We start from the raw sequence: 24703 nt of genomic DNA on the forward strand, positions 1-24703 counted from the left end.
GCGACACTTCTCCCTCTAGCTTTGGAGACAGTGGGGCTTCTCCCTCTCATGCTGGAGACAGCAGGGTTTCTCCCTCTCACACTGGAGACAGTGGGGCTCCAACCTCTCACACTGGAGACAGTGGGGCTTGTCCCTATCGTTTTGGAGACAGCAGGACTTCTCCCTCTCATACTGGAGACAGTGGGGCTTCTCCCTCTCACACTGGAGACAGTGGGGCTCCTACCTCTCACACTGGAGACAGCAGGGCTTCTCCCTCTCACACTGGAGACAGCAGGGCTTCTCCCTCTCACACTGGAGACAGTGGGGCCTCTTCCACTCATGCTGGAGACAGCGGGGCTTCTCCCTCATCTGCTGGAAAGAGAGTGACTTCTCCCTCTCGTGCTGGAGGAAGCGTGGCTCCTCCCTCTCGTGCTGGAGACAGCGGGGCTCCTCCCTCTCATGCTGGAGACAGCGGGGCTTCTCCCTCTCACACTGGAGACAGCAGAGCTCCAGCCTCTCATGCTGGAGAGAACGGGGCTTTTCCCTCCGTGCTGGAGACAGTGGGGCTCCTCCTTCTCATGCTACAGACAGTGGTGCTTCTCCCTCTCACGCTGGAGACAGTGGGGCTACTCCCTCTCGCACTGGAGACAGCGGGGCTCCTCCCTCTCATGCTGGAGACAGCGGGGCTCCTCCCTCTCATGCTGGAGACAGTGGGGCTCCACCCTCTCACACTGGAGACAGCAGGGCTTCTCCCTCTTGCCTCCTGAAATGGCCACCCTCCCCTTCTTGCTCTTCCAGGCAAGTGGCAACTCCTCCTTTTCACCCTGGAGGGGGCAGCACACCATATAGTGCATGACATGCACAGGTGAAGCACCATGATAAGGCGTCCAAACCACTGCTCCAGGTGACTTGGGAGGCAGAGGGGACCATCTCTGGCTTTTGGACGGGCAGCTGGTCTTGGGTTTTTTGGCAGAACCACTCATCAGCTGACTCCACCTTGTCCCGGTGGTATGCATCCATAATGCAGGGAGGGCACTCTTCCATGAGGTGCCTGACTCCCTGCAGACTATGCACCCTGCAGCTCCTTCAGCTTGCCGTCGCTGTTGCTCGTCATGCCAGTCCTAGTTAAAGTCCATGACACATTTTTTTTTCATTTAAAAACAAAGAAATCCAAGTCTCTAAGGCACTTCTCACTTCCAACACCATATGAGGCACTGTAGCATCAAGAACGAGACTCAAGTGCAAGGAAGCTGCAGTTTAAACTCTAAAGCGTACATTTAATAAACAAAACAGGGCACAAAACACAAACAAAAAGACACAGGGTCAAAACAAAAGGTAAACCAAACACAAAAACATACTCTGGGCATTTGCCTTCATTACTAACAAAATACAATATGCAGAAACACAGACACAATACAGATTCCTGTCCCCAAACACAGGCTTTCTGCCTGTTTTTATGCAGGTGGCCCATCTCCAATTACCACCAATCTGCACTAACTGGAGAGTGGCCACACCTGTGGTTGCTAGGAGAGATGTTAGCCCTGTCCCTGCCACAATAACTCTTGACCATGGCTCTTTCCAGTCAGGATAACTATTGACCATAGTACTTTTCAGCCAGGATAACTCTTGACCATGGCTCTTTTCAGAGGATAACTCTTGACCGTGGCTCTTTTCAGAGGATAACTCTTGACCGTGGCTCCTTTCAGAGGATAACTCTTGACCATGGCTCTTTTCAGCCAGGATAACTCTTGACCATGGCTCTTTTCAGAGGATAACTCTTGACCATGGCTCTTTTCAGAGGATAACTCTTGACCATAGCTCTTTTCGGAGGATAACTCTTGACCATGGCTCTTTTCAGTCAGGATAACTCTTGACCATGGCTCTTTTCAGTCAGGATAACTTTTGCTATTTAAAATCCAACTTGTTTATAATTGATAGGGCATGCATCACAGCACGTTGACTTGCTTGGCTTTGGCCCACTGCCTTGTCTTTTGGGGTTTTGGTTTGACTGCCAACTAAAATTTAAAAAATGAGGTTTGAGAGAGGGAGGTCAAGTACAGTAGGTTTAATATACCTGGTTTGATGAGTATTGGGAGCAGCCACTGCTTGGAGGTTGACATGAATGTGAGACTTACCTCCTTGTCAACTTGACTTCATGGTTATAGAGATGTTCCTGTCAATCATATGATCATTTCTGTGTGTGTTTGTTAATTTTCCTGCCTGAATTTTCTCCTAGCTTTACATTCTGTAGCATTGCATTTGGAATTTGGCATCCAAGCCTTAACATTGGTTCTGTGGTGAAAACAGAAAAAACTTCCAGCTGAGATTTGATGTCCTCCGTGAATAACAGAAGTTTTTTTTGCGTAGATGTATCTGTTAAATAAAACATTATTCTGGCAACTTTTCAAGCAACTAGTTGCATGTAACATTTCCCCCACATCTGAAAAGTTGAAGCAACACCATTTTAAACAGTATTGATGCGAGTCCCTAAAATTGCTTCGCCTTATAAGCCCATGAAGCAACTTTCACAAAACTATTCCTGGCAACATTACCATCATGACATTTTAAGAAATGTTCACCATTCAGTCTGCAACACAATCTAAACTGGTTGTGGCTAAGGGGCCCTTGACATTCATACACTGCCAAAAATACTTTTCTTAATAAGAAACAGTTTCTTCAATCTTGACTTCAGCATATTGCTGTGAAATTGCAAAAGAATATCCCCAGGAACAAATAGCTTGAACAGTTTGTCAATGCAAGATCACACCATTCTCCCCCTGGTCCTCCAAGTGCCCTGCTTTCTGAGGGTTACACAGATTCCCCACTCTGGAAGCTTCACATTTTTGGAAGGTTTTCGTGCTTTGCTGAGACTCCATGGAGAGTGAAGTATCTACCATGCCAAATTCCTTCTCTTTTCTGTTTGTTGAGTCTCACAGTGCCTGTAACCATGGCGATGTAATTCCACAGTTTACGCTGGCCTCTATACAGTTTTAAAAAAAAGTCTTTTATTTTCCTTTTCTTGTGTTATTGCACAGCAAATTGAATTCCTTTTTTTTTTTAAAGGTATTGCTTTCCCCATACTGTTCTAAAAATAGTATTGACATACCAGAAATGTTCTTTGCTTAGTTATCTAGATTAAAATGTTATCACTAAACAAAAAAAAAAAAAAAAAAAAAAAAAAACACAGAAATGTTCTGGCTGTGCTTTCATTTGTTGAAATGTTTGTCCCGTAGGTAAGCTTTTAAACTGTATCTTTGGGGAACATACAAACTGGACTGCCAATTTTCTCCCTGATAGTGCACAGGTTTAAACTATCAAGGACTTGCATTTTACAATACAAATGTAGCACATTCTTTGTGCTAATAGTACACATTCAATCAGTGAACTTTTATTTTATATAGCGCCTTTTACAGTGGACCACCATCATAAAGTGCTTTACAAGATAATGAGGAACAATGCATAATACATTTAAATACAGTGAAATACAGGGCATAGTACATTAAATGCGAACAGCAAAAAACAATGCAAATACATTAAATACAGAATCATATGAATAAGATGGAGTGAAAAACCTGAAATAGCAATTTAGACAACAGCTAATAACAGATATCAGGCTTAAATAGTATTGAAAGCAAGAGAGAACAAGTGGGCGACTGTGGGAGCTGCACGCACTAAAGCTGGGAGAGAGTTCCAGAGAGTCGAGGCCATGAAGCTAAAAGAGCGCTCTCAGAGTGTGGTGCACTTTTGCTTGGGTATAACAAGCAACCCAGTCAGAGGACCTCAGTTTGCGTGCAGGGACATAGCGGGTCAGCAGGTTGGAGAGATACTCTGGACCTGTGTGATGGAGGGCCTTGTAGGCAAGCAGGAGAATTTCGAAAGTAATCCTAAAATTTACAGGTAGCTAGTGCAGCTAGGCTAGAAGGGGGAGTAATGTGATCATGTTTTTACATCTGATAAGGATCCTAGCAGTGGCATTTTGAACCAGCTGCAATCGATTTATGGAGCGTGATGCATCCGGAGGTAGTAGAAGGAGGATTTGACTACAGAGGAGATTTGGGCATCAAAGGAGAGGTACTATCCAGAAGTACACCAAGGCTTTGAACAGTGGAGGAAGGCAGCAGCAGACCGTTTCCCAGGAGCAAGGAAGCAATTTTGAGATTCTAGAAGTTCAGATTTGTTAATGCTGAGCTGAAGAAAATTAGCAGACATCCAGGCCTCGATGTCTTGGATCCAAGCTGAGAGCCAGACCATGCAGAGGGGCTACCAGGGTCGAGTTTTAGTAGAGCTGGGTGTCATCTGCATAGGAGTGAAACAAGAGGCTATGTTGGCGGATGAGTTGACCCAAAGGAAGCATGTAGATTTTGAAGAGAAGAGGCCCGAGAACAGACCCTTGAACGACACCCCAAGTGACCGAGTTTGTGTCAGAAATGCTTCCATCACAGAAAACAGACTGCATTCTTCCAGATAGGTAAGAGGACATCCAAGAGAGGCAGGTTCCAGAGATCCCAGCAAACTTCTGAAGGCGGTCAAGAAAAATGCTATGATCTATGGTATCAAAAGCAGCAGTTAGGTCAAGGAGGACAAGGACAGAGGGAGCAGTAGCATCAGCATTAATCAGAGGATCATTTATGATCCGGAGCAGAGCAATTTTGGTACTGTAATGCGGCCAGAAGCCAGACTGCAGAGATTCAAGCAGATTATTATCTGCGAGATGTTTTATCAGCTGGATGGCTATAGTCCTTTCAAGAGTTTTGGACAGAAAAATGAAGATTTGATATGGGACGGAAGTTAAATAAGGCAGCCGGGTCAAGGGAGGGTTTTTTGAGCACTGGCATTACTCTGGCAGTGTTGAGGGCAGCAGGAACCAGGCCTGAAACCAGGGACAAGTTGAGAGTGTGCATAATGGAAGGAGCAAGATCAGAAGCATAGAAACGGATGAGATTTGTTGTCTATGGGTCCAAGGGGCATGTGCTAATAGTTGATTTCAACAACAGGCTGGAGACATCAGTAACGGAGAGAGGAGAGAAGGAAGAGAGAGCAGGAGGGGCAATTGGAGGGGAGTCAAGGTGGTCAAGTACTATACTGGGTTTGTGGCAGGAGAGCGTAGAATAAATGGCGTCGATTTTGTTCCGAAAGAAAGAGGAGAAATAATGGCAGGTAAGAGAAGAAGACGAATGTGAGATTAACTTATCGATGGCTGGATGGAGGATTTGATCAGTGGTTTTAATGAGAATATTTGGTTTACCGAGTCCCATGGATATGATTTCAGAGAAGTACTTCACACTGGCAGCAGAGAGCACACGCCTGTAGCTACTGAGGTGATCGGTCTAAATCGCTTTGTGAGCTGTTAGTCCAGATGACCTCCATTTGCGCTCAGACTTGTGGCAGGCAGACTTAAGGTGATCTTAACGTATAGCATAATGTACAGTTTGTAGCAGGCAGAACAGGGGGAGAGGGAGTTAGTAAAGGTATCTGAAGCTAGTACTTACCAGTGTTCATTCTGGGTGTGAGAGTGGGAATGAAGCTTCTAGTAGCCATTGGAAGAGATTTGGAAAAGGTCCTCACTCTGACAACCACAGCTCAAACTGCCCTTGGATGTGTGGCACTTCAACTGGCTGGCACTTAGAACGGCTGGCATGCTAAGACACTGTTTGCCAATTTATACTATTTGCAGGTCTAGAGCTGGTGCGGTTTACAAGCTATCTAAATTCACTTCAATCTACCACAATTCTGAACACTATAGAAAATGAATTACTTCAACAGCTGATGTACTTACCAATTGCTATTCTGTTCCCTTCCAACTGCAAACAGCAAATTGAATTCCTTTTTTTTTTAAAGGTATTGGTTCCCCCATACTCTTATAAAAATAGTTTTGACATGCCAGAAATGTTCTTTGCTTAGTTATCTAGATTAAAATGTTATCACCAAAAAAAGACAAAAAAAAAAAAAAAAAAAAAAAAATCACAGAAATGTTCTGGCTGTGCTTTCATTTGTTGAAATGTTTGTCCACTTAGGTAAGCTTTTAAATGGTATCTTTGGGTAAAATAAACAAACTGGACTGCCAAGTGTCTCCCTGATAGTGCACAGGTTTAAACTATCAAGGAATTGCATTTTACGGTACAAATGTAGCTTTACATTTCACGTTTTTATAGTACACATTCATATTATTGATATGAATTAAAATACACCTGCACTGCAGTTTTATTATCTACAGTTTACAATCTGATATGTATTGTCAGACGTATGATGATGATGATGTTTCTGTATCCACAGAGTCAATTGGATGTAACAATGACAATGTTGGAAATTCTGAAAGTGGCGGTAACTCTGAAATGCCAATGTCTGTAACCGTTTCAAATGGGGAAAATGTAAATACCGAGTCAGGTACAAGAAGTTCTGTGTCACTCATCCCAAAGCGTGCAGAGCGTGCAAAAAATTGTTACAGTGTATATCAACACGTGCAAGGCCGCGTGTTAGCTAGGGTATATAAGCAAAGGGGTTCTATTCTGTGTTCTTTGTTCTGGGTTCTGTGTGTACTTTTGTGCACTTCTTCTTGTCAGGGCTCACTTATTTCCTTACACACAATACATAACAACAATGTAGAACAGTTTCTACAGAATTGTATTTATTCCATCAAAACATTCACTAGCTTTGTGAAAAACATGATACTTTAACTTTGTTTCTGACTGAAGTGTATGACATAGAGAGAGAGAGAGAGAGAGAGAGAGAGAGAGAGAGAGAGAGAGAGAGAGAGAGAGAGAGAGAGAGAGAGAGAGAGGCTGCTCTCTCTACTACTTACTAATTTTTGTGTGAAAACGTCTATGAGCGGGGTGGATCTCCGTAATATAAGGTCGTGTTTGGATTGGACTGAATCCCTCTGTCACTTCTGCTGCATGAACTGTTCATTCCCAAAATAAATACCTAAAAGTTTGACTCCAATTTTTTTCCATCTTAAAACTGAAGGCAGTAACGGAGGGGGGGAACCCTCCCAGCTGCCAACAAGAAAGGGCACTTTTTGCCCAGTTTACTCGTGCTGAGGTTGCCTTTTCATATATTCTAATGCATGACTCCACCACAGCGATGTCTCGGTCAGTTGTGACAAACACGCTGAGATCATCAAAATATGCAGAGAGCTTCATAGGGGTTGCATTGGGCACAGCTGGTACTGCCAGTCCAGGCAGTTTCCCCCTCAGCTGGTATAGCAGGGGTTCTACAGAGAGGGCATAGAGCATCCCTGAGAGGGAGCAGCCCTGCCGTATCCCCCTCTGCACAGGGAAGGGGACAGTCAGACCGTTATTAATCTTCACAACACTAAAAACATTGTGATAAAGGAGTCTTATAAAAGAGGTAAAAAGAGGGCCAAAACCAAAAGCTTCTAAAACACGAAATCGATAATCATGGTCAACACTATCAAAAGCTTTTTCCTGATCAAGCGAAATTATACCAAAATCAACATTATAGACTTAGGATACATTAAAAAGATCTCTTAATAAAAGCAATTTATCAAAAATCGATCTCTCTGGCACACAGTACGAGACAGGGCGCCAGTTCTTGATGTCACAGAGGTTTCCTTTCTTGGGTAGCAGTGTTATCACTGCCCTGCGGCAGCTCAGCGGCAGCTCCCCATCCTGACACATCCCTGCAGGACCTGTCCAATCCGCTGCTTGTCCTCCTTGTCCAGGCTGGGGAGACCCTGGAGAAGCAGCTCTATCTCCCCCGGGTCACAGCCCTCAGCCTTGTAGAGATCAGTATAGAAGCTCACTGCAACACGCCTGAGCTCCGCAGGGCTGGAGACCTCTCTCCCCCCGGCAGCCTCAGACAGCACATTGTTTTGTGCTGTCTTTCTCTCCAGGCCGAAGAAGAACGCTGTGGAGGCGTCCATATCTTTAAGTTCAGTAAAGCGGGATCTGAGCAGAGAACCCTTTACCTTCTTCTCCAGCAGGCCGCCCAGGAGCTGCCTCCTCTCCTGCAGGCCCCTATACGCCCCTCATCACTCTCACTGGCCAGCTGGCTCTCAAACTCAACAATCTCTCAAATTAAATACAGTATAATCGTAAATCTAGAAAAACTACTCGCTACTACACTACTTTAGTATAAATACATGTTAATTTGGATTCATATGTTGTTTTTTTCTGACTTTATGTAAATGAAAAGACACACATTTGCCCGTTTTCCCATTGGAAATAGTGATATTTTGAAATATCACTGTCCTGGTCACAAAAGCAAAGTTTGTGGGGAATAATAGCCATTTTGTATACTTTTGAGGCATAAGCAATTAGGAAATAACACTTACTACTCAGGAACAAAAAAAAAAAAAATTGTTACACAGTGTAATTAGTGAAGTTTTTGTCCTGTAGCAGATTGTTGTTAATGTGCCAATATGATTTTGAATGTGATTTGGTTGATAGTGAAACAGTGACGGAAACAAAATGATGATCAGAAAAGCTACTGGGAGCTATAATACTTTTAGTGAGTTTGTTAATATGCTGTTGTGGAGTATAGAACCTATCCAGGAGCGCCCCTGACAGCTGATTTTGATTACATTTGATCCATGTATATTGAAAAATCCTCCAAATGTCAACCAGGTCAAAAGTATTTAATACAGAGGCCAATTAGAACTGTGGCTTAAAATACAGTCGCCCCTCCACTCAGGCTGTCAGTGAGACTGATTACTGCTATCTGAGTGTGTCTCCTGCAATAAATCACATTTGAACGCTTGCTGTTTAAAAAATCAAATAATTGTGCTCTTTTATTAAAATCCTTGCACCCGTTCATGTTAAAAGAGCCTAAAATAATTTCTCCATAGATAAAAATAGATTATTCAAAAATAACAAACACGTTAAAATAAAAGTTTTCTTAATAAAACTAGCCATTAAAAATGTTTAGATGTGGCTAATGTTTTCCGAACTGAGCTGACATATTTTTTAAGTCTGAACCTTTTTTTCTGGTCAAACTCATCCATAGACGATTTCCTTAATATTAAATTGGCAGAACACAAGAAAATTTCTGGTATGGGAAGAAGGATTTAATGTCTACTCGCCTCTTACCTTTTGTTCTTTCAAGAAAATTGCTGATCTCATTCAGTGAATACAGTTTCCCCCTCTGGCTGGCCGTGATGTCAGAGGGCTGCGAGGTATCGGAGAGCCCGTCCTCCCATCCATCCTTGTCCAGCACTGGGTCCTCAGACACGAGAACCGCGGGTTGAGGCCAGTCTTTTCTCCAGTCCTTCAAACCTGGCGCTCAGCTCCACCTCAGCGGAGGGTTGAGAGCCTACACCACTGTCGTGAGAGACCATAAAGTGCCCCACACAGACTCCTCATTGCCCGCCGCCAGGTCGGCAGCAGCAGGAGATATTCTTTTTTTAAGTTTTCTTTTTTTTACAGCTGCAATGTACACACCGTCCTTGTCTGCATCGACCGGCACTGCATCCCCCAGTTCCGCTGCAGCCACGCTGGTCTCCGGCTCCTCCGCTCTCTTCCTCTGGGGCTGTGGCTCAGGTCTCCACGGCTCCTCCACCTCCACTCTCTGAACCACCCCGGCCGCCCCCCCGTCACCACCACTACTACTTGTCCCTGCTTCAGTTATTAAAACGCCAAGCTACATTTAAAGTTTTATCCGGGTTATCAAGCAGTACAAATACTTGTCTCCTAAAAGACATGAAGTGCTTAATCTCAGGGTTTTTACATCCAAGGGGAATTATTTTGATCAGTGACATTACTTTAGCATATCTTGAAAGCTCTCTTTCGATCAATGAATTATTAATAAAAGGGGGGAATATTTGACAGTATTACTTTGGTAAGAGGTGTAGATAACGGTGTTACGGTTACCAAAGAATCATTCAACATAAATCCCTCTTCCACAATTTTGTTAACCAGATTTTCTTGGTTAAGGAAAACGACTATAGCTTTGTTCATCCATGAGGCGGATTTGATCTTTTCAAAAACCAACCACCTGCCCCAAGGCAAGCAGCACATCTTCAAAAGAATCATTATTTTCAGAAAAAACTTTAAAACCGTGGCACCTAGTAAGCCTCCCAAACCCACCGAAGTGGGAGCCCATCTCTGGGCACACACTGGCTAAAAAACCTTTAAAAAGTATTAAGATAACAAAAAATACTTTAAAAAAAAGTTTAACAAATATATAATAAGTAAATGGCGACACAGCTCACCGCTACCGCTCTCACACGGCTCGCCACTACCGCTCTCACACGGCTCACCACTACCGCTCTCACACGGCTCCCCACTACCGCTCTCACACGGCTCACCACTAACACTCTCACACAGCTCGTCACTACCGCTCACCACACCGCTCGCCACTACCGCTCTCACACGGCTCACCACTACCGCTCTCACACGGCTCCCCACTACCGCTCTCACACGGCTCACCACTAACACTCTCACACAGCTCGTCACTACCGCTCTCACACAGCTCCCCACTATCGCTCTCACATCAGCTCACCACTACTGCTCTCACACAGCTCCCCACTACCGCTCACCACTACTGCTCTCACACAGCTCACCACTGCCGCTCTCACACAGCTCCCCACTACCGCTCTCACACGGCTCACCACTACCACTCTCACACAGCTCACCACTACCGCTCTCACACAGCTCCCCACTACCGCTCTCACACGGCTCACCACTACCACTCTCACACAGCTCACCACTACCGCTCTCACACAGCTTCCCACTACCGCTCTCACACGGCTCACCACTACCTTTCTCACACAGCGCGCAAACCCTGCTTGCAGCAGCCTCTCCCATAATCCTCAGAGAGAGAGAGAGAGAGAGAGAAAGTGTATTAAAAACAAACTTTTGCAGATACTAGCCCCACCTAGTGGTGACAGTCTTTACCTACACACTGATTGAAAACTCTACATTCCATTTACCTACTTCTTATTAGCACTTGCAACATTATCACTGCGGTCAGATATGTGGACAACAGCTAGGGATGGGACGGAGCTACACATTACAGTATTAATACCATTCCTTTTATTTTAAACCGCAATTACGATAATTCGTTTATACTCCGGTTAACGCATTTTTCAACGGTACACGTATTTTTCAACTGCAAACACGCTTCTTCTAAATCAAGCAGTGGTACTTGCAGGCTTAGCAAAGTGTCTGAGGAAGATATTTTTGTGAACTGGTACTGAATTTTAATAACGGGTTTTAAGGAAACTGTCAATGACACAGAATACACGTTTCAATTGATGCGTTCTGTTACCCAGAGCTTGCTTCGCCGGCCAAGTATGTATGTCTGCATCCCCGCAGAGCCAAGCTGAGGAACCTCCCTCTCAGCCGTCCTACTCCAGATGTGACGTTCCCTGATATATGCCCAGGCTGGGACGCTGAGCTTCCATGGCAACGGATAGTAACATATTAGTTTTTAAGGGGAATTTAAGAAACGTGACAAATTTAGTCATATCCGACAACCTAGCAAGTTTACTAGCTAACGTTAACAGTCCTTGACTACAAATTGAGTCATTACTAACATTAGCCAGCCTCGCTAATTAACATTAACATTAGCTTATTACAGCTAGCGTTAACTAAAGCATAAGTTACTCTGATGTACGGTGCTTAAAATAAGGGACAACATTATGACAACAAAATAAAAGTAAAAACGTAATTTATTTTATTTATTTATTTTTATGTGTTTCAAGTGATTGAGTACCTGGGACAACAATGCAGGTAAACAAAGAGGTTTTATTTAGGAAAAAAAAGGTTCTTAATTGAGGGAGTGCTGCTTTTATAACAGGTGACAGTGAGCAATAAACCATTAGTCCTCTAACACAGTGGTTCTCAATCCTGGTCCTGGGGGAACACTGCCCTGCTGGTTTTTGTTCCAACCAAGCACTCAATTACATAATTGAACCATTAATTGAACTAATAATTTGCCTAATCTGAGCTTTTTAATTATTTTAAACAGATGGAGATTTCACTATAATAATGAACTTAAATTCTTACACTTTGTATAAGCTACTCTATTTAAAAAGTCAAATTAAGCTATTATTAGTTCAATTATGTAATTGAGCACTTGGTTGGAACAAAAACCAGCAGAGCAGTGATCCCCCAGGACCAGGATTGCGAACCACAGCTCTAACATCTCTCACTCCCTTAAGGAATATGTCCATGTCCTTTGTATTTTTAAAATAAAAACAAAACGGGGCTAGAATTTCCTCGGTCTCCCCCCATCTATATTCTGCATTTGGTTATAATATTCTTTGTACATCTTTAAAGCTTCTTGTGCTTCTTCGTCATTCATGGTCAGCAGAGAGAGTCACCGATGTCAGAGAAAGCTGGGTTGAATTCTTGCATCTATTGGACAGCTGAGTGGATGGCCTGCATCACTCTGAATTCCTAAAAACAAAAGCATGATGCAATATTCTTAATACACACAAATAAATAAATAAGCAAGAGTCACAACAAATAATATATAGAGAACGATGCAACATGCTACCTCATACTTTATTGAAGCAGGGTTGCCATGCCAACTTCAAATTGCTATTGTTAACAAAGACTGACACATAAGATACCCACATTGTAATATACACACTCCCCCTATGTAGACTACAGCAAGAAAGCATACCTGTGTCTGTGCACGTAGTTACCATTACAAAATTCTATTTTTTTTTTTTTCCTCAAGCAGATTGATGTTGCCATAATGTTTCTTTTTTAAGACTCTCAGAAACCTACATGCAATAACAAATATAGCGTACACTGTACTACACTTAAATAAGAGTGAAAACATACCGTTATCTGAATGGATCCTTCACTTGACTTTGAATCTTCAAGGAAAGTCAGAATTATTATTGTACTTGATGAAATGTTTTCCATTGATCAAAGTTCAAAGTTAATTTATTTTCTGCTACTTTTCCTTTATGAGACCACAACTGGAATCCACTGGAGACACCACAGAGAATAATACCTGGTTTCTCTGTGGGGGGCTGCAGTCGCCGTTTTTTTCCCCCACTCTCATTCTGCGCCTCACCTGTTAACACATGGACAACCTTAAACCTTTAATTTCATGTAATTGTGAATGAAATACTTTCCAGGTATTGGAAGAATCTTATGTTTTTCAGGCGTTATTCATAATTATTGAGAACTTTGAATACACAGACTAATACCTGGTCTTGTTGTAGAACAAATAGTCTTTTCAGCAGAAAGGCAGCCTCTTCTGTCCAGTGTGCAAAGCGTCTTCCATGGTTATTCAACATAAAAAAATATATACTAACTTAGTATATCAATACAGATTTAATCATTATTTACAAAAATAACAAGAGGTAATCTTAGGCCAGTTATGGTTGTCCAAGGTCCTTTGACAATCAACTCTGCGAGATTGCTGTAAATACACAAAACTTGTTAGTTCTACATGTTAGTTGGTGTGTTGGCAAATTAGTAATTTATGAAAAAAATACATAAAAACACAAAACACAAGCAGTTAGTATTGTGTAATTGGAAATTATGTAAACATGTATGGTCTAAAACAGAACCACCATGAACATCTTACATTAGTGTAAACTTTGAATTAAAGAAACAATTTGCAGGCTCTCCCTAGTAATTTAAACAGGGTTTTTCCCGCCAGTCTCCATGTTAGGTGGCCCACTGTGACAAAGTGCCCGCCCTGTGTATATTATCTGTTATATGTTGCGTATGGTGTGTTAAATGTTGGTGTATAGTCATTGGTGCACAGGATATAAACGGGTCTGTGTAACACGAGTGCTTAAAATGTATATTTGTATTTAGGCACGAGGATTGCACAGCACTTCACATGCAAGTAAAAAGTAGTAATATGTGAGCACAGGGAATTGCACTTTATTAATTCACGTGCAGTTGTACCACGACTCCAATTGAATGATTGATTAGCAGTCGAGTCTTGGTACAGCTGCATAAAAACAACATGTTTTCACCCACTCGGGGTTGGGTGTTCGGTGAGTGGAGAACGGGAGAGAGAGGAGGAGAAATTTAATAACAATTGCTATTACGTGCTGGTGGGACCAGCACGATACTTGTGTATTTAAAACTCACCGTTTGTCAGTGTCCATGCACCGTGTTGTTAAGTATAGTCCGTTTTTTGTTTATCTATTTATTTTGGCGAATGTGCCGTGTCCTGCCTTTTGTCTGTTTAAAACCCTTTTATTTACAATAAACCAGCGCAAGCAAGCGTCTCTTCATTTCACTTCATCCGTCCTGTCTGTTTTGTCTCGGTGTATTCCCTTCCTGGTTCTGATGTCACTCACTCCAGCCGTCTTTGTGACACCCACCTAAGAGTTTTTCTCTTACCACCTAAGGGGGACATGCCCAAAAAGCCACTCAAACCTGTTTTGTATGAAATTGACTTCACCCATCCATCTTGTATGAAATTTTTTCACCCATCCATCCCACAATCACCCAGCCCAGCCTTCCAAACGTTGGACTGGCAAGAATGCACCTGCTATCATGTATCCGGACCTTCCTTCATCCATCGCCCCGGTGCCACACTGCCATGAGCTCCCCGTACCCACTCCTCCGGAGAGAGAGCATCCGTCTTTAGAAGAGAGCAGCAAGTCAGAGAGCGAGGAAGACGTTGTAGATCCAGATGACAATTTCAGAGGTGGAGCTGAGGAGAGAAACCCATACTAACCCAACCAAAAAGACCTCAACGACTTGATTAGAGATCTTGGTCTCACCAAGTCCAGTGCCGAGCTTTTGACATCTAGGCTCAAGCAGTGGAACTTGTTGGATGAAAGTGTGCAAGTCGCAGATCAGAGGAAGCATCACCAACCTTTTTCCAGCTTCTTCATCCGTCAAGATGGGCTCTGCTTCTGCCACTATGTAACCAGTCTGTTTGAGGCAATCGGAATCACCTGTAATCAGAATGAGTGGCGCCTCTTCATTGACAGCTCATCCAGGAGCCTCAAAGCCGTGCTGCTCGATAATGGTAACAAGTACCCGTCTCTTCCCCTGGCTCACTCGGTGCACCTCAAAGAGGATTACAACAGCATCAAGACCTTGCTGGACGCCTTGAAGTATGATGAGTACGGCTGGGAGGTCATAGGAGACTTCAAAATGGTAGCATTCCTGATGGGTCTCCAAGGAGGTTTTACCAAGTTCCCCTGCTATCTTTGCCTTTGGGACAGCAGGGACACCAAGGCGCACTACCATAGGCAGGACTGGCCACAGCGGACCGAGTTCTCTGTGGGGAGGAACAACTTCAAGTGGGAGCCACTGGTGGACCCCTGGAAGGTGCTGATGCCACCACTGCACATCAAATTGGACCTTATGAAACAATTTGTCAGAGCTCTAGATAAGGAGTCGGCAGCCTTCAAGTACCTTCAAGACTTCTTCCCTAAGCTGTCTGAGGCAAAGGTCAAAACCGGTGTCTTCGTCGGACCACAGATAAAGAAAATCCTGCAATGAATTCCCCAAGAAGCTCACTAGTAAGGAGAAAGCGACTTGGAACAGCTTTGTCGCAGTGGTTCGGGGCTTCCTGGGCAATCACAAGGCTGAAAACTATGTGGAGCTGGTTGTGACTCTGGTGAAGAACTACGGCACAATGGGCTGTAGGATGCCCCTCAAAGTCCATATCCTTGACGCTCATCTTGATAAATTCAAGGAGAACATAGGAGCGTACTCGGAGGAGCAAGGCGAGTGCTTCCACCAGGATATACTGGACTTTGAACGCCGCTACCAAGGACAGTATAACGAGAACATGATGGGAGACTACATTTGGGGGCTGATTCGTGAAAGTGATTTACAGTATAATCGTAAATCACGAAAAACTACTCACTTCTAAATCTTTTGTAGTCATTTTTGTATTACTTTAGTATAAATACATGTTAATTTGGATTCATAAGTTGTTTTTTTCTGACTTTATGTGAACGAAAAGACATAAATTTGCCTGTTTTCTCATTGGAAATAGGTAAATTTCAAAATATCACTGTCCTGGTCACAAAAGCAAAGTTTGTGGGGAATAATAGCCATTTTCTATACTTTTGAGGCATAAGCAATTAGGAAATAACACTTACTTCCCAGGAACAAAAATTGTGTTACATAGTGATATCGATGTGAACAAAATGGACAATGATATGATGTACAACACTTGGTACATCTGCTGATTTCTGGGGCCTTGCGCAGAAAGGCTGAGACAGACGACTGAGAGCGAGGTCCCTCCGAGCCTGGTTCTGCCAGGACGCAGCCATACCCTTCTCTCGCCGGCTGCTCTTGGCTGCTGCCTTTCTGACGTCACACACACACACACACACACACACACACACACACACACACACACACACAGCTTTTAGAGAAATGCCTTCTCCAAACCTTGCATCACGAACACATTTTCAACGTGTTATAGTTACATTTGTCAGGATTATCAAAAGTCAGTTTAATGTAATTGATTAACATTAACTTTATTGTAAAATTATACATCACTCATCACGGATATAGTACAGTATGTTTGTTAAAATAATTGATTTGTTATTTCATGTAGCGTTGACAAGGCTGTTCACGACTTCATTGAATAATGATAAAATGTCGTTCGCCTCGTTAACAAGGCGGCAGCAGTAGTTTTAGTGGTTATTTGCATTGCGATTAGCAGGTCACTCCTGATCTTTGCATCGTCCCTTTGATTCACAGCCGCAGCCAGCCTCCCGCAATAACATTTCAAAGCTGTGCTGGGCTACAGTGACTGTAGTGACATCTACAGCGCATCTACGCGATTCTGTGCAGCGCTGGAAATCTGCTCAAAAAGAACACGAGGAAAGTGAAGTTTTTTTTTTTTTTTTTTTGCAAACTCCACATGTAATTATCATTGGAAGCTTACTTGTGAAATGTTGTGACGTGTAGCTATAAATCCAATAACACGTGCTGCTAAATAATAACCTGCTTTGTGTTTTAAGCAATAAGACCGATCATTTCCCAATTATATTTACCATCAGCTAAACAAAGTATTTATTTATTTGTTTGTTTGTTTATTTAATTTTATACGTTAAAATATTTTAATAAACTACAGCACCACGTCATTTTGAGCAAATACTAGATCTGATTTATGTCTTTATTTTATAACTTGCATGATGTACTGAATACCGTGATATTAAGGTTACCATGGTATTTTTTTTTAACAGTTATCATAAAGGGCACATTTTATACCGCCACATCCCATCCCTATCCACAGCACAGGAAGAACTGAAAGAACAGAAAGCAGCTGCTTCAAAAATTGTGAAGAAGCAACAAAGGACTGTTTCAGTAATATTACACAAACAAATATGTTCAGTGATTTCAGTTAATCAGATCAGTCTCCTATGATAGACCATTAGTAAAGAAACTATACACTTACTGCATGGTTAACTACAGTGTGTGATAATTGCATTGACACAGGAGTGGTCCAGCAGCACATGAATGGTAGAGGAAGCAGGGACAGCTGCAAAGACTCAAGCTTCCTCTCCTCGTGAAACTTGCCTGTCACAATGCCCCCCTGTTAACATTGGGATATGAAGGGTAAATAACTCCCCTGCCTATACAGTACTGCTAAGCATGTGGAGCAGCTAGAATATAAAAGGACACAGTTTTGCATCTTTTTTCCAGAATGAGTAAGGGGGGGAGTAAAGTAATAACACTTTATCTGGAGGGGGGGGGGGGGGGGGGGGGGGGGGGTTGTTTGGAAAGCACGCATTCATACAATAAAGAACGTTAATAAGGAACAATATTATTATCGGCAATGATAATGTCTGGTACTCTATTTGTGAACTTAATGATTGTGCATTATATTTTAAAACTTAAAATGACAAGGACGCAACCTCTACACAACCATGATCCAACACTGAGTCAGTTAAAATCATGAGGACGCCACCCCTACACAACCACAACTCAACACTGAGTCAGTTAAAATCACGAGGATGCCACCCCTACACAATCACAACTCAACACTGAGTCAGTTAAAATCACGAGGACGCCACCCCTACACAATCACAACTCAACACTGAGTCAGTTAAAATCACGAGGACGCCACCCCTACACAATCACAACTCAACATTGAGTCAGTTAAAATCACGAGGACACCACCCCTGCACAACCACAACCCAACACTGGGTCAGTCAAAATCACCACACAGTTTTGTGTAGAGTGTGCTCCCCCTTAAAGGATCAGAAGAAAACAAGCGTATGTGACTCTAGTGAGAACACTGGATAAGAAAGAGCCCCTTGGGGATACATTGAGTGACTGGCACCTGGATCACACTGGAAAGGGCAACTGTAGAGAACACTGAACACCTGTGCACTGGCGTGGGTTGCTGCAAGGTTGCCCTGAAACAGTGAGGTGATGGAACACCTACTACAGTGCCGCTGATGCCTACGCCTCGCTCAAGGACAGACCTGGTAGAACCCTCTGACATTGGGCAATGATGGACTGAAAAAATCTGATGTGAAGACTTGAAGACGACGACCAAGTTTCATGAGACTTTGATAAGCGATTACGCAGATCGTTGAAAAATGTAAGAATGACACACACACAGACGGAGAGTGAATGGAGAGACAGATACTCCCAGTATCCCCATAATTTGATACTTCAAAAACTTGAACAAAAAAATGTTAATATCAATCGGATAAGTGGTTTACCAGATAAATGAAGACATCGATGAAGTGTGACCTATGTACAGATGACTGCCTCCACTATATAGTCTCGGAGCCTAGAGGTAATATTTGAGTTTTCGTTGCACCCTCCCTCTATATATATGTTTTGTTTACAGATGTGACATGTGCCATCTTATATATGCAGGTGTAAAATAAATTCATGTGTATCTTCAGGAGATCGATTGCACCCTTGAAATGTTTTTTTTTTTCATTCTTTTAAGAAATGTCTACATTTGAAGTTAATGAAATGTTAGCAATATATTTAAATAATATATATATATATATATATATATATATATATATATATATATATATATATAAACATTTAAACATCATTTTTTGTTATAGTTTATATGCTGTGGTTGAAATTACTCCTTGACAAACGTTTCATTTTTGCTTAAAAAATGTCCTTACTTGAAATGTCATACTGTAAGTGTATGTAAGTTCTTACGTGTTTATGTAGGCTCCCTTAAGTTACCACATTAAATTAGCACAGTGATTTTTGCAGCTTCCTCAGCAGGCTGTTGTGGAAGCGACTCTCCTTGCGTTGCTGTTTCCTGTTAGCAACATTGCTTTGAAGGTGCTGGGCCTTCCCCAGAGGCTCTGTTAGGACTGTAAGGCTGAGTAGTATTGATAGATATTCTATCCTATTTTTAAAATCCACATCAAATTTAAAAGTAACATGGACTGTAGTACACTTCGAGAAAATATCTAATCTCTGGATTCGCCGTTGCAGTTCATGTCATAAAAACCGTTGATTCAATAATTTCTCCTAATGCACTGCAGCCCTTATATTATTTTATATGTAACTAAACCTGGTTGCTGGTGCAGCATTTCAAATACAATCCCTCTGTCTCTGGCAGTGGATTCACACACTTTTACAAGTTCACAGGAAGCTGTGGTGCTTGCAGTTGCAAAGGAAATCCCAGCACCTCTGTGTCACAATTTGTATGTGCTACTCTAGACTTTTATTTAAACCATGTGATTTTCCCACAACCTTTCACTTTCAAAACTGACTCAAAGTTTATTATAACTGGTAGGACTGTCCCCAGCCCATCTGGAATTCTTAAATGTAAAGTAACCTGTTCAATGCGAAGTTTGGAGCTTTGCATGCTAAAATGCAGCTGTTTCCATACTGAATTGAGAATTACAATTTTAAACAATATTTAGAAACACTGTGTCAATGACAGGCCACCAACTGGTGATGTCAATTCAACACAATAAAAAGACACTGCACATGCGCTAAAACAGAGATTGTCATTTTTCGATCACATATAGTGTATTTTATCCAAATTTAAGTGATAAGTTTCTTTTGATGCTCAGTATATATATAAATACAAAATAGTACAATAAAAAGTCAACGTTGGTGTTTTAAGGCTATAGTTTAAAGAATAAGTCACCATCTACACAAAAGATTAAACTTTTTTTTTTTTTACACATTTGCCTTGAGAAAAAAAAAAAAAAGCATCATGAATGGATTTTTTTGTATAACCTTTAATATTTTTTCTTCAACATCCTGGTGTTACTGCATGTTTGGATTTAATAGCACCCTTATACACACCTATATATATCTCAATCAATTGTTTTCCACTTGATATTGAAGCACCAAGGAGTAAGAGCTGTCAGTGGGTTTGTGCAGCACCATCACAGTCAGGTCCATACAGCCAGCGGTGCTGCAGCTCCCAGTCCAGTAGCCATCGCTGGACACACTGAGCTCCTGAGTGTCTCTGCTTTCCACCAGCACCTTCGCCACACCAGGGATCCTCACCTTGAACTGCAGGATGCGCTGAGCTGGCAGGACACCAGAGAGAGGCTCCACTAGCTCATATTCCTGCTGCCAGGAAGGGTAAACCAAAGGGAAGACTGGCCACTGCACGCTGGGATTGCTGCAGGAGATTAAATAATTACATACAAAATTGTGTTTTTTTCCAGGTGCAGAGTTTTCTTTGGCAAAAATGGTGAAAAGGTACATGCCGGCCCTAGGGATCTGGATTTTAAATTCCATCCAGTTCCCCTCTCTGTAAATAAAGACGTGTCTGCTCAAGTCATCAGAGGCATTGACATTCTCCAGACTCAGCTTTAGGATGAAGCTCAGGTCCTTCTCCAGCAGGAATCTGAAAGCACAGTGCCCATCCTGGGTGTAGACAATAGGGCTGCACTGGGAGGGCTGGAGGAGACCCTTGATCTCTGTTAGCCAGCTGGGGCCCACCGGGTTCCTCATGGCAGAGGGCAGCTTCAATTCTTTATTGACAGACTCACACTGAAGTTGATATTCACACACACAATCATAGGTTTCTGTTGAATCAAACTGATTTGTGTAAATTTTCAGCTGGTGTATCCCAATTGTCTTTGGATAGATATCCAGGCTCATCCCGTCTGCTGTCAAGGTGATGATGCCACATTCCTTTTTCTTGTTCAAGGTGTGTGTGAACAGAGTAGGAGACTGACTCTTCACAGTGATTGTAACCTTCCCATTGACTGTTGTAAAGACAGAAGCACAGATAGCATTTTGTATTCTCCTTTGTGAGTTGACATTATTTGCCATAAATTGACAGCCGCCCTGTAAGAACAGCCTGTGTTTACTTGAATGTGCTCTCAAGTACTGCAGCCCAATGCTTGCGCTGTACATATATTATGTAATTTAAGAAACCATACAACAGTCAACCTTGTTTTTTACAGGTTATGTTTGAACTATAAAAACTTGTAAAGCAATTGTGTGTAGTTAGAACCTTGGGCTTCAACACATTTACTGACAGAACAAGGTTTCAGTGAAGATGGCCCAGTGTCTTGAAAAGTGGTAAAGTAAAACTTATTAAACTATTATTTACATAACTACTGTATTATGTGTTTTTTGAAGTTTTACAAAGTTAAGTTTCAGCTAATACCTTCAATATGCTATCAGTCGTAAACTTCAGAAATGCACAGAGCTTTGGCGCCACCATATGGATTCTCAGGCACTGTGTGATTATTATGACAGATGCTTGTCTGTTCTAGACTCCCGTAATGGTACGTACCTGTTTTTATCAGAGACACATTGGGCTTGATGGATAGAAGGCCAATGCTGTAAAAATAGCTTTTTTTCAGCAGAGCATTTTCAAACTGCGAAAGTGACACCCTGGAATTCAGCAGCTGCCATTTCTCTTCCACTGGGAAATGATTCCCAATAAAAAGAGCAGGGTGTGTGAGGAAATAAAACTCATTGTATCTGGAAAACAAAGACAGGTTGAAAGGAAATATTGTATAGAAACCCAACCACCAGCTTTGAAAACTACACAAAGCTTTGAAAACTACAGTGCTAAATTAACAGTTTTTCTAAAACGCCAATGTTAAAAAGCTTCATTAAATAAATAACTCGGGTTGTTAAATTAGGAAGTCCTTCATGCACCTTGATTAAGAACATAAGAACATAAGAAAGTTTACAAACGAGAGGAGGCCATTCGGCCCATCTTGCTCGTTTGGTTGTTAGTAGCTTATTGATCCCAAAATCTCATCAAGCAGCTTCTTGAAGGATCCCAGGGTGTCAGCTTCAACAACATTACTGGGGAGTTGATTCCAGACCCTCACAATTCTCTGTGTAAAAAAGTGTCTCCTATTTTCTGTTCTGAATGCCCCTTTTTCTAAACTCCATTTGTGACCCCTGGTCCTTGTTTCTTTTTTCAGGCTGAAAAAGTCCCTTGCGTCGACACTGTCAATACCTTTTAGAATTTTGAATGCTTGAATTAGGTCGCCACGTAGTCTTCTTTGTTCAAGACTGAACAGATTCAATTCTTTTAGCCTGTCTGCATATGACATGCCTTTTAAGCCCGGAATAATTCTGGTCGCTCTTCTTTGCACTCTTTCTAGAGCAGCAATATCTTTTTTATAGCGAGGTGACCAGAACTGCACACAATATTCAAGATGAGGTCTTACAAGTGCATTGTACAGTTTTAACATTACTTCCCTTGATTTAAATTCAACACTTTTCACAATGTATCCGAGTATCTTGTTAGCCTTTTTTATAGCTTCCCCACATTGCCTAGATGAAGACATTTCTGAGTCAACAAAAACTCCTAGGTCTTTTTCATAGATTCCTTCTCCAATTTCAATATCTCCCATATGATATTTATAATGTACATTTTTATTTCCTGCGTGCAGTACCTTACACTTTTCTCTATTAAATGTCATTTGCCATGTGTCTGCCCAGTTCTGAATCTTGTCTAGATCATTTTGAATGACCTTTGCTGCTGCAACAGTGTTTGCCACTCCTCCTACTTTTGTGTCGTCTGCAAATTTAACAAGTTTGCTTACTATACCAGAATCTAAATCATTAATGTAGATTAGGAATAGCAGAGGACCTAATACTGATCCCTGTGGTACACCGCTGGTTACCACACTCCATTCTGAGGTTTTTCCTCTAATCAGTACTTCCTGTTTTCTACATGTTAACCACTCCCTAATCCATGTACATGTGTTTCCTTGAATCCCAACTGCGTTCAGTTTGAGAATTAATCTTTTGTGCGGGACTTTGTCAAAAGCTTTCTGGAAATCTAAATAAACCATGTCATATGCTTTGCAATTATCCATTATCGATGTTGCATCCTCAAAAAAATCAAGCAAGTTAGTTAGGCACGATCTCCCTTTCCTAAAACCATGTTGACTGTCTCCCAGTACCCTGTTACCATATAGGTAATTTTCCATTTTGGCTCTTATTATAGTTTCCATAAGTTTGCATATAATAGAAGTCAGGCTTACTGGTCTGTAGTTACCTGGTTCAGTTTTGTTTCCCTTTTTGTGGATCGGTATTACGTTTGCAATTTTCCAGTCTGTCGGTACCACCCCTGTGTCAAGAGACTGCTGCATGATCTTGGTTAGCGGTTGTTTCTTGCTCGATCTGTAAGCAGTTTGTTTTAATTGCCACGGTGTTAAACGTGTTTTAAAGTGAGCTGTCTTGTGTCCTGTTGGAATGATGGTCCTGCTTGAGGAAACTGCAATACTCATTCAAACCAGACTTGGCTTGCCTGTTTCACTTGATGCAAACACTGGACTGCTAAATCCGGTTTGAAGGATGCTTTAACTCAACCGTGCAAACTGTCCATTGAGACGTACTAGCAGTGACTAATAGCTGCCACATTTAATATGAATAACAGGTACAGACAATATAAAGAATATAGATGGGCTCACTGGAATGTGAATTGGGAGCAGTTGCTGTTGACATTGCCAGCTCCCCAGGTGCTGTCCAGGAGATGCCAGCTTCCCCCCAGACTCACAGCATTCCAGGAGTGATCTGGGTCTCTGCTGAACGGTTTCCCAGGCACATAGCTGAACCCTTTGGAGTAGCCCGACACCTCCACGCAGTCAATCCCTGCAAAACTGAACCCAACAAAGCTGTGGACTCACTCACACTAATGATCTTCTAAGTCATTCAGGTCAAAGAAGGTTTATAAGGGAGATGGGAGTCATGTGCTGGATGTAGCTTCAGAAAACAGTCATTTTAACCCTGGAAAATGTATTGAACACATTTCAGAAATCAATAGTTATTGTTATGCACGTCGTTGTAATTCTGATTTGACAGTGCTGTTTATGAAATTGAAGTAGCAATAAAGAATTAGGAACATTTCTCCAGAAGCTTCTGTTACTGAAATCCTGTCACAATCTTTGTTTCTGTTTTCTTTTACATTATTTGTTTGTAAAATACGCATTCATTTATGCACAATAAGCGTAGTACAGTGTTATAACACTTACTAGCACATCTCCTTGAAGAGCCCCGTGTACCCAGGGCACACAGCCTTTCCAGTCCGCAGCACATCTTCCGAGGCCCCCGTCCGCAGCCCTTCATCATGAAATGCCTCAGTGTTGTATTCTGTGAAGGCAGAAGCAATGCAGGTCATCCCATGTGATGGGATGGGGGGTGGACATTATCAACGCCAGATTCCTTTATTGAGCCATTGTGGTTTGAAGTTTCAGGAGACTCATAAGCTTTATATAACTGATCAATAACTACAGGAAGTGTTTGGTTGCAGTTATTGTTGATAAAGGTGGCATAACCAGTTATTGCGTCTAAGGGGGGGCGATTACTTTTCACATGGGGGCATTGGCTGTTGCATAACTTTCTTTAATAAATAAATGAAATAAGGATCA

At 42.1% G+C, this 24703-nt stretch overlaps 1 protein-coding gene across 1 annotated transcript in view; it reads right to left on the reverse strand.

The window, feature by feature from the left end:
- Positions 1-4813: 4813 nt before the first annotated feature.
- Positions 4814-24703, reverse strand: part of LOC121323490 (kyphoscoliosis peptidase-like) — a 28690-nt gene continuing 8800 nt past the window's right edge. Inside the window, exons 4-13 of the mRNA XM_041264576.1 lie at positions 24308-24425; positions 23747-23935; positions 21601-21791; positions 20557-21064; positions 20193-20472; positions 9378-9576; positions 9027-9212; positions 7613-7863; positions 7053-7244; positions 4814-4849 (exon numbers count right to left, since the gene is read on the reverse strand). Coding sequence (XP_041120510.1) covers positions 4814-4849; positions 7053-7244; positions 7613-7863; positions 9027-9212; positions 9378-9576; positions 20193-20472; positions 20557-21064; positions 21601-21791; positions 23747-23935; positions 24308-24425 — 2150 coding nt within the window. The remainder of the gene's footprint in view (positions 4850-7052; positions 7245-7612; positions 7864-9026; positions 9213-9377; positions 9577-20192; positions 20473-20556; positions 21065-21600; positions 21792-23746; positions 23936-24307; positions 24426-24703) is intronic.

This window comes from Polyodon spathula, chromosome 11, assembly GCF_017654505.1.
Source record: "Polyodon spathula isolate WHYD16114869_AA chromosome 11, ASM1765450v1, whole genome shotgun sequence".
Lineage (NCBI taxonomy): Eukaryota > Metazoa > Chordata > Actinopteri > Acipenseriformes > Polyodontidae > Polyodon > Polyodon spathula.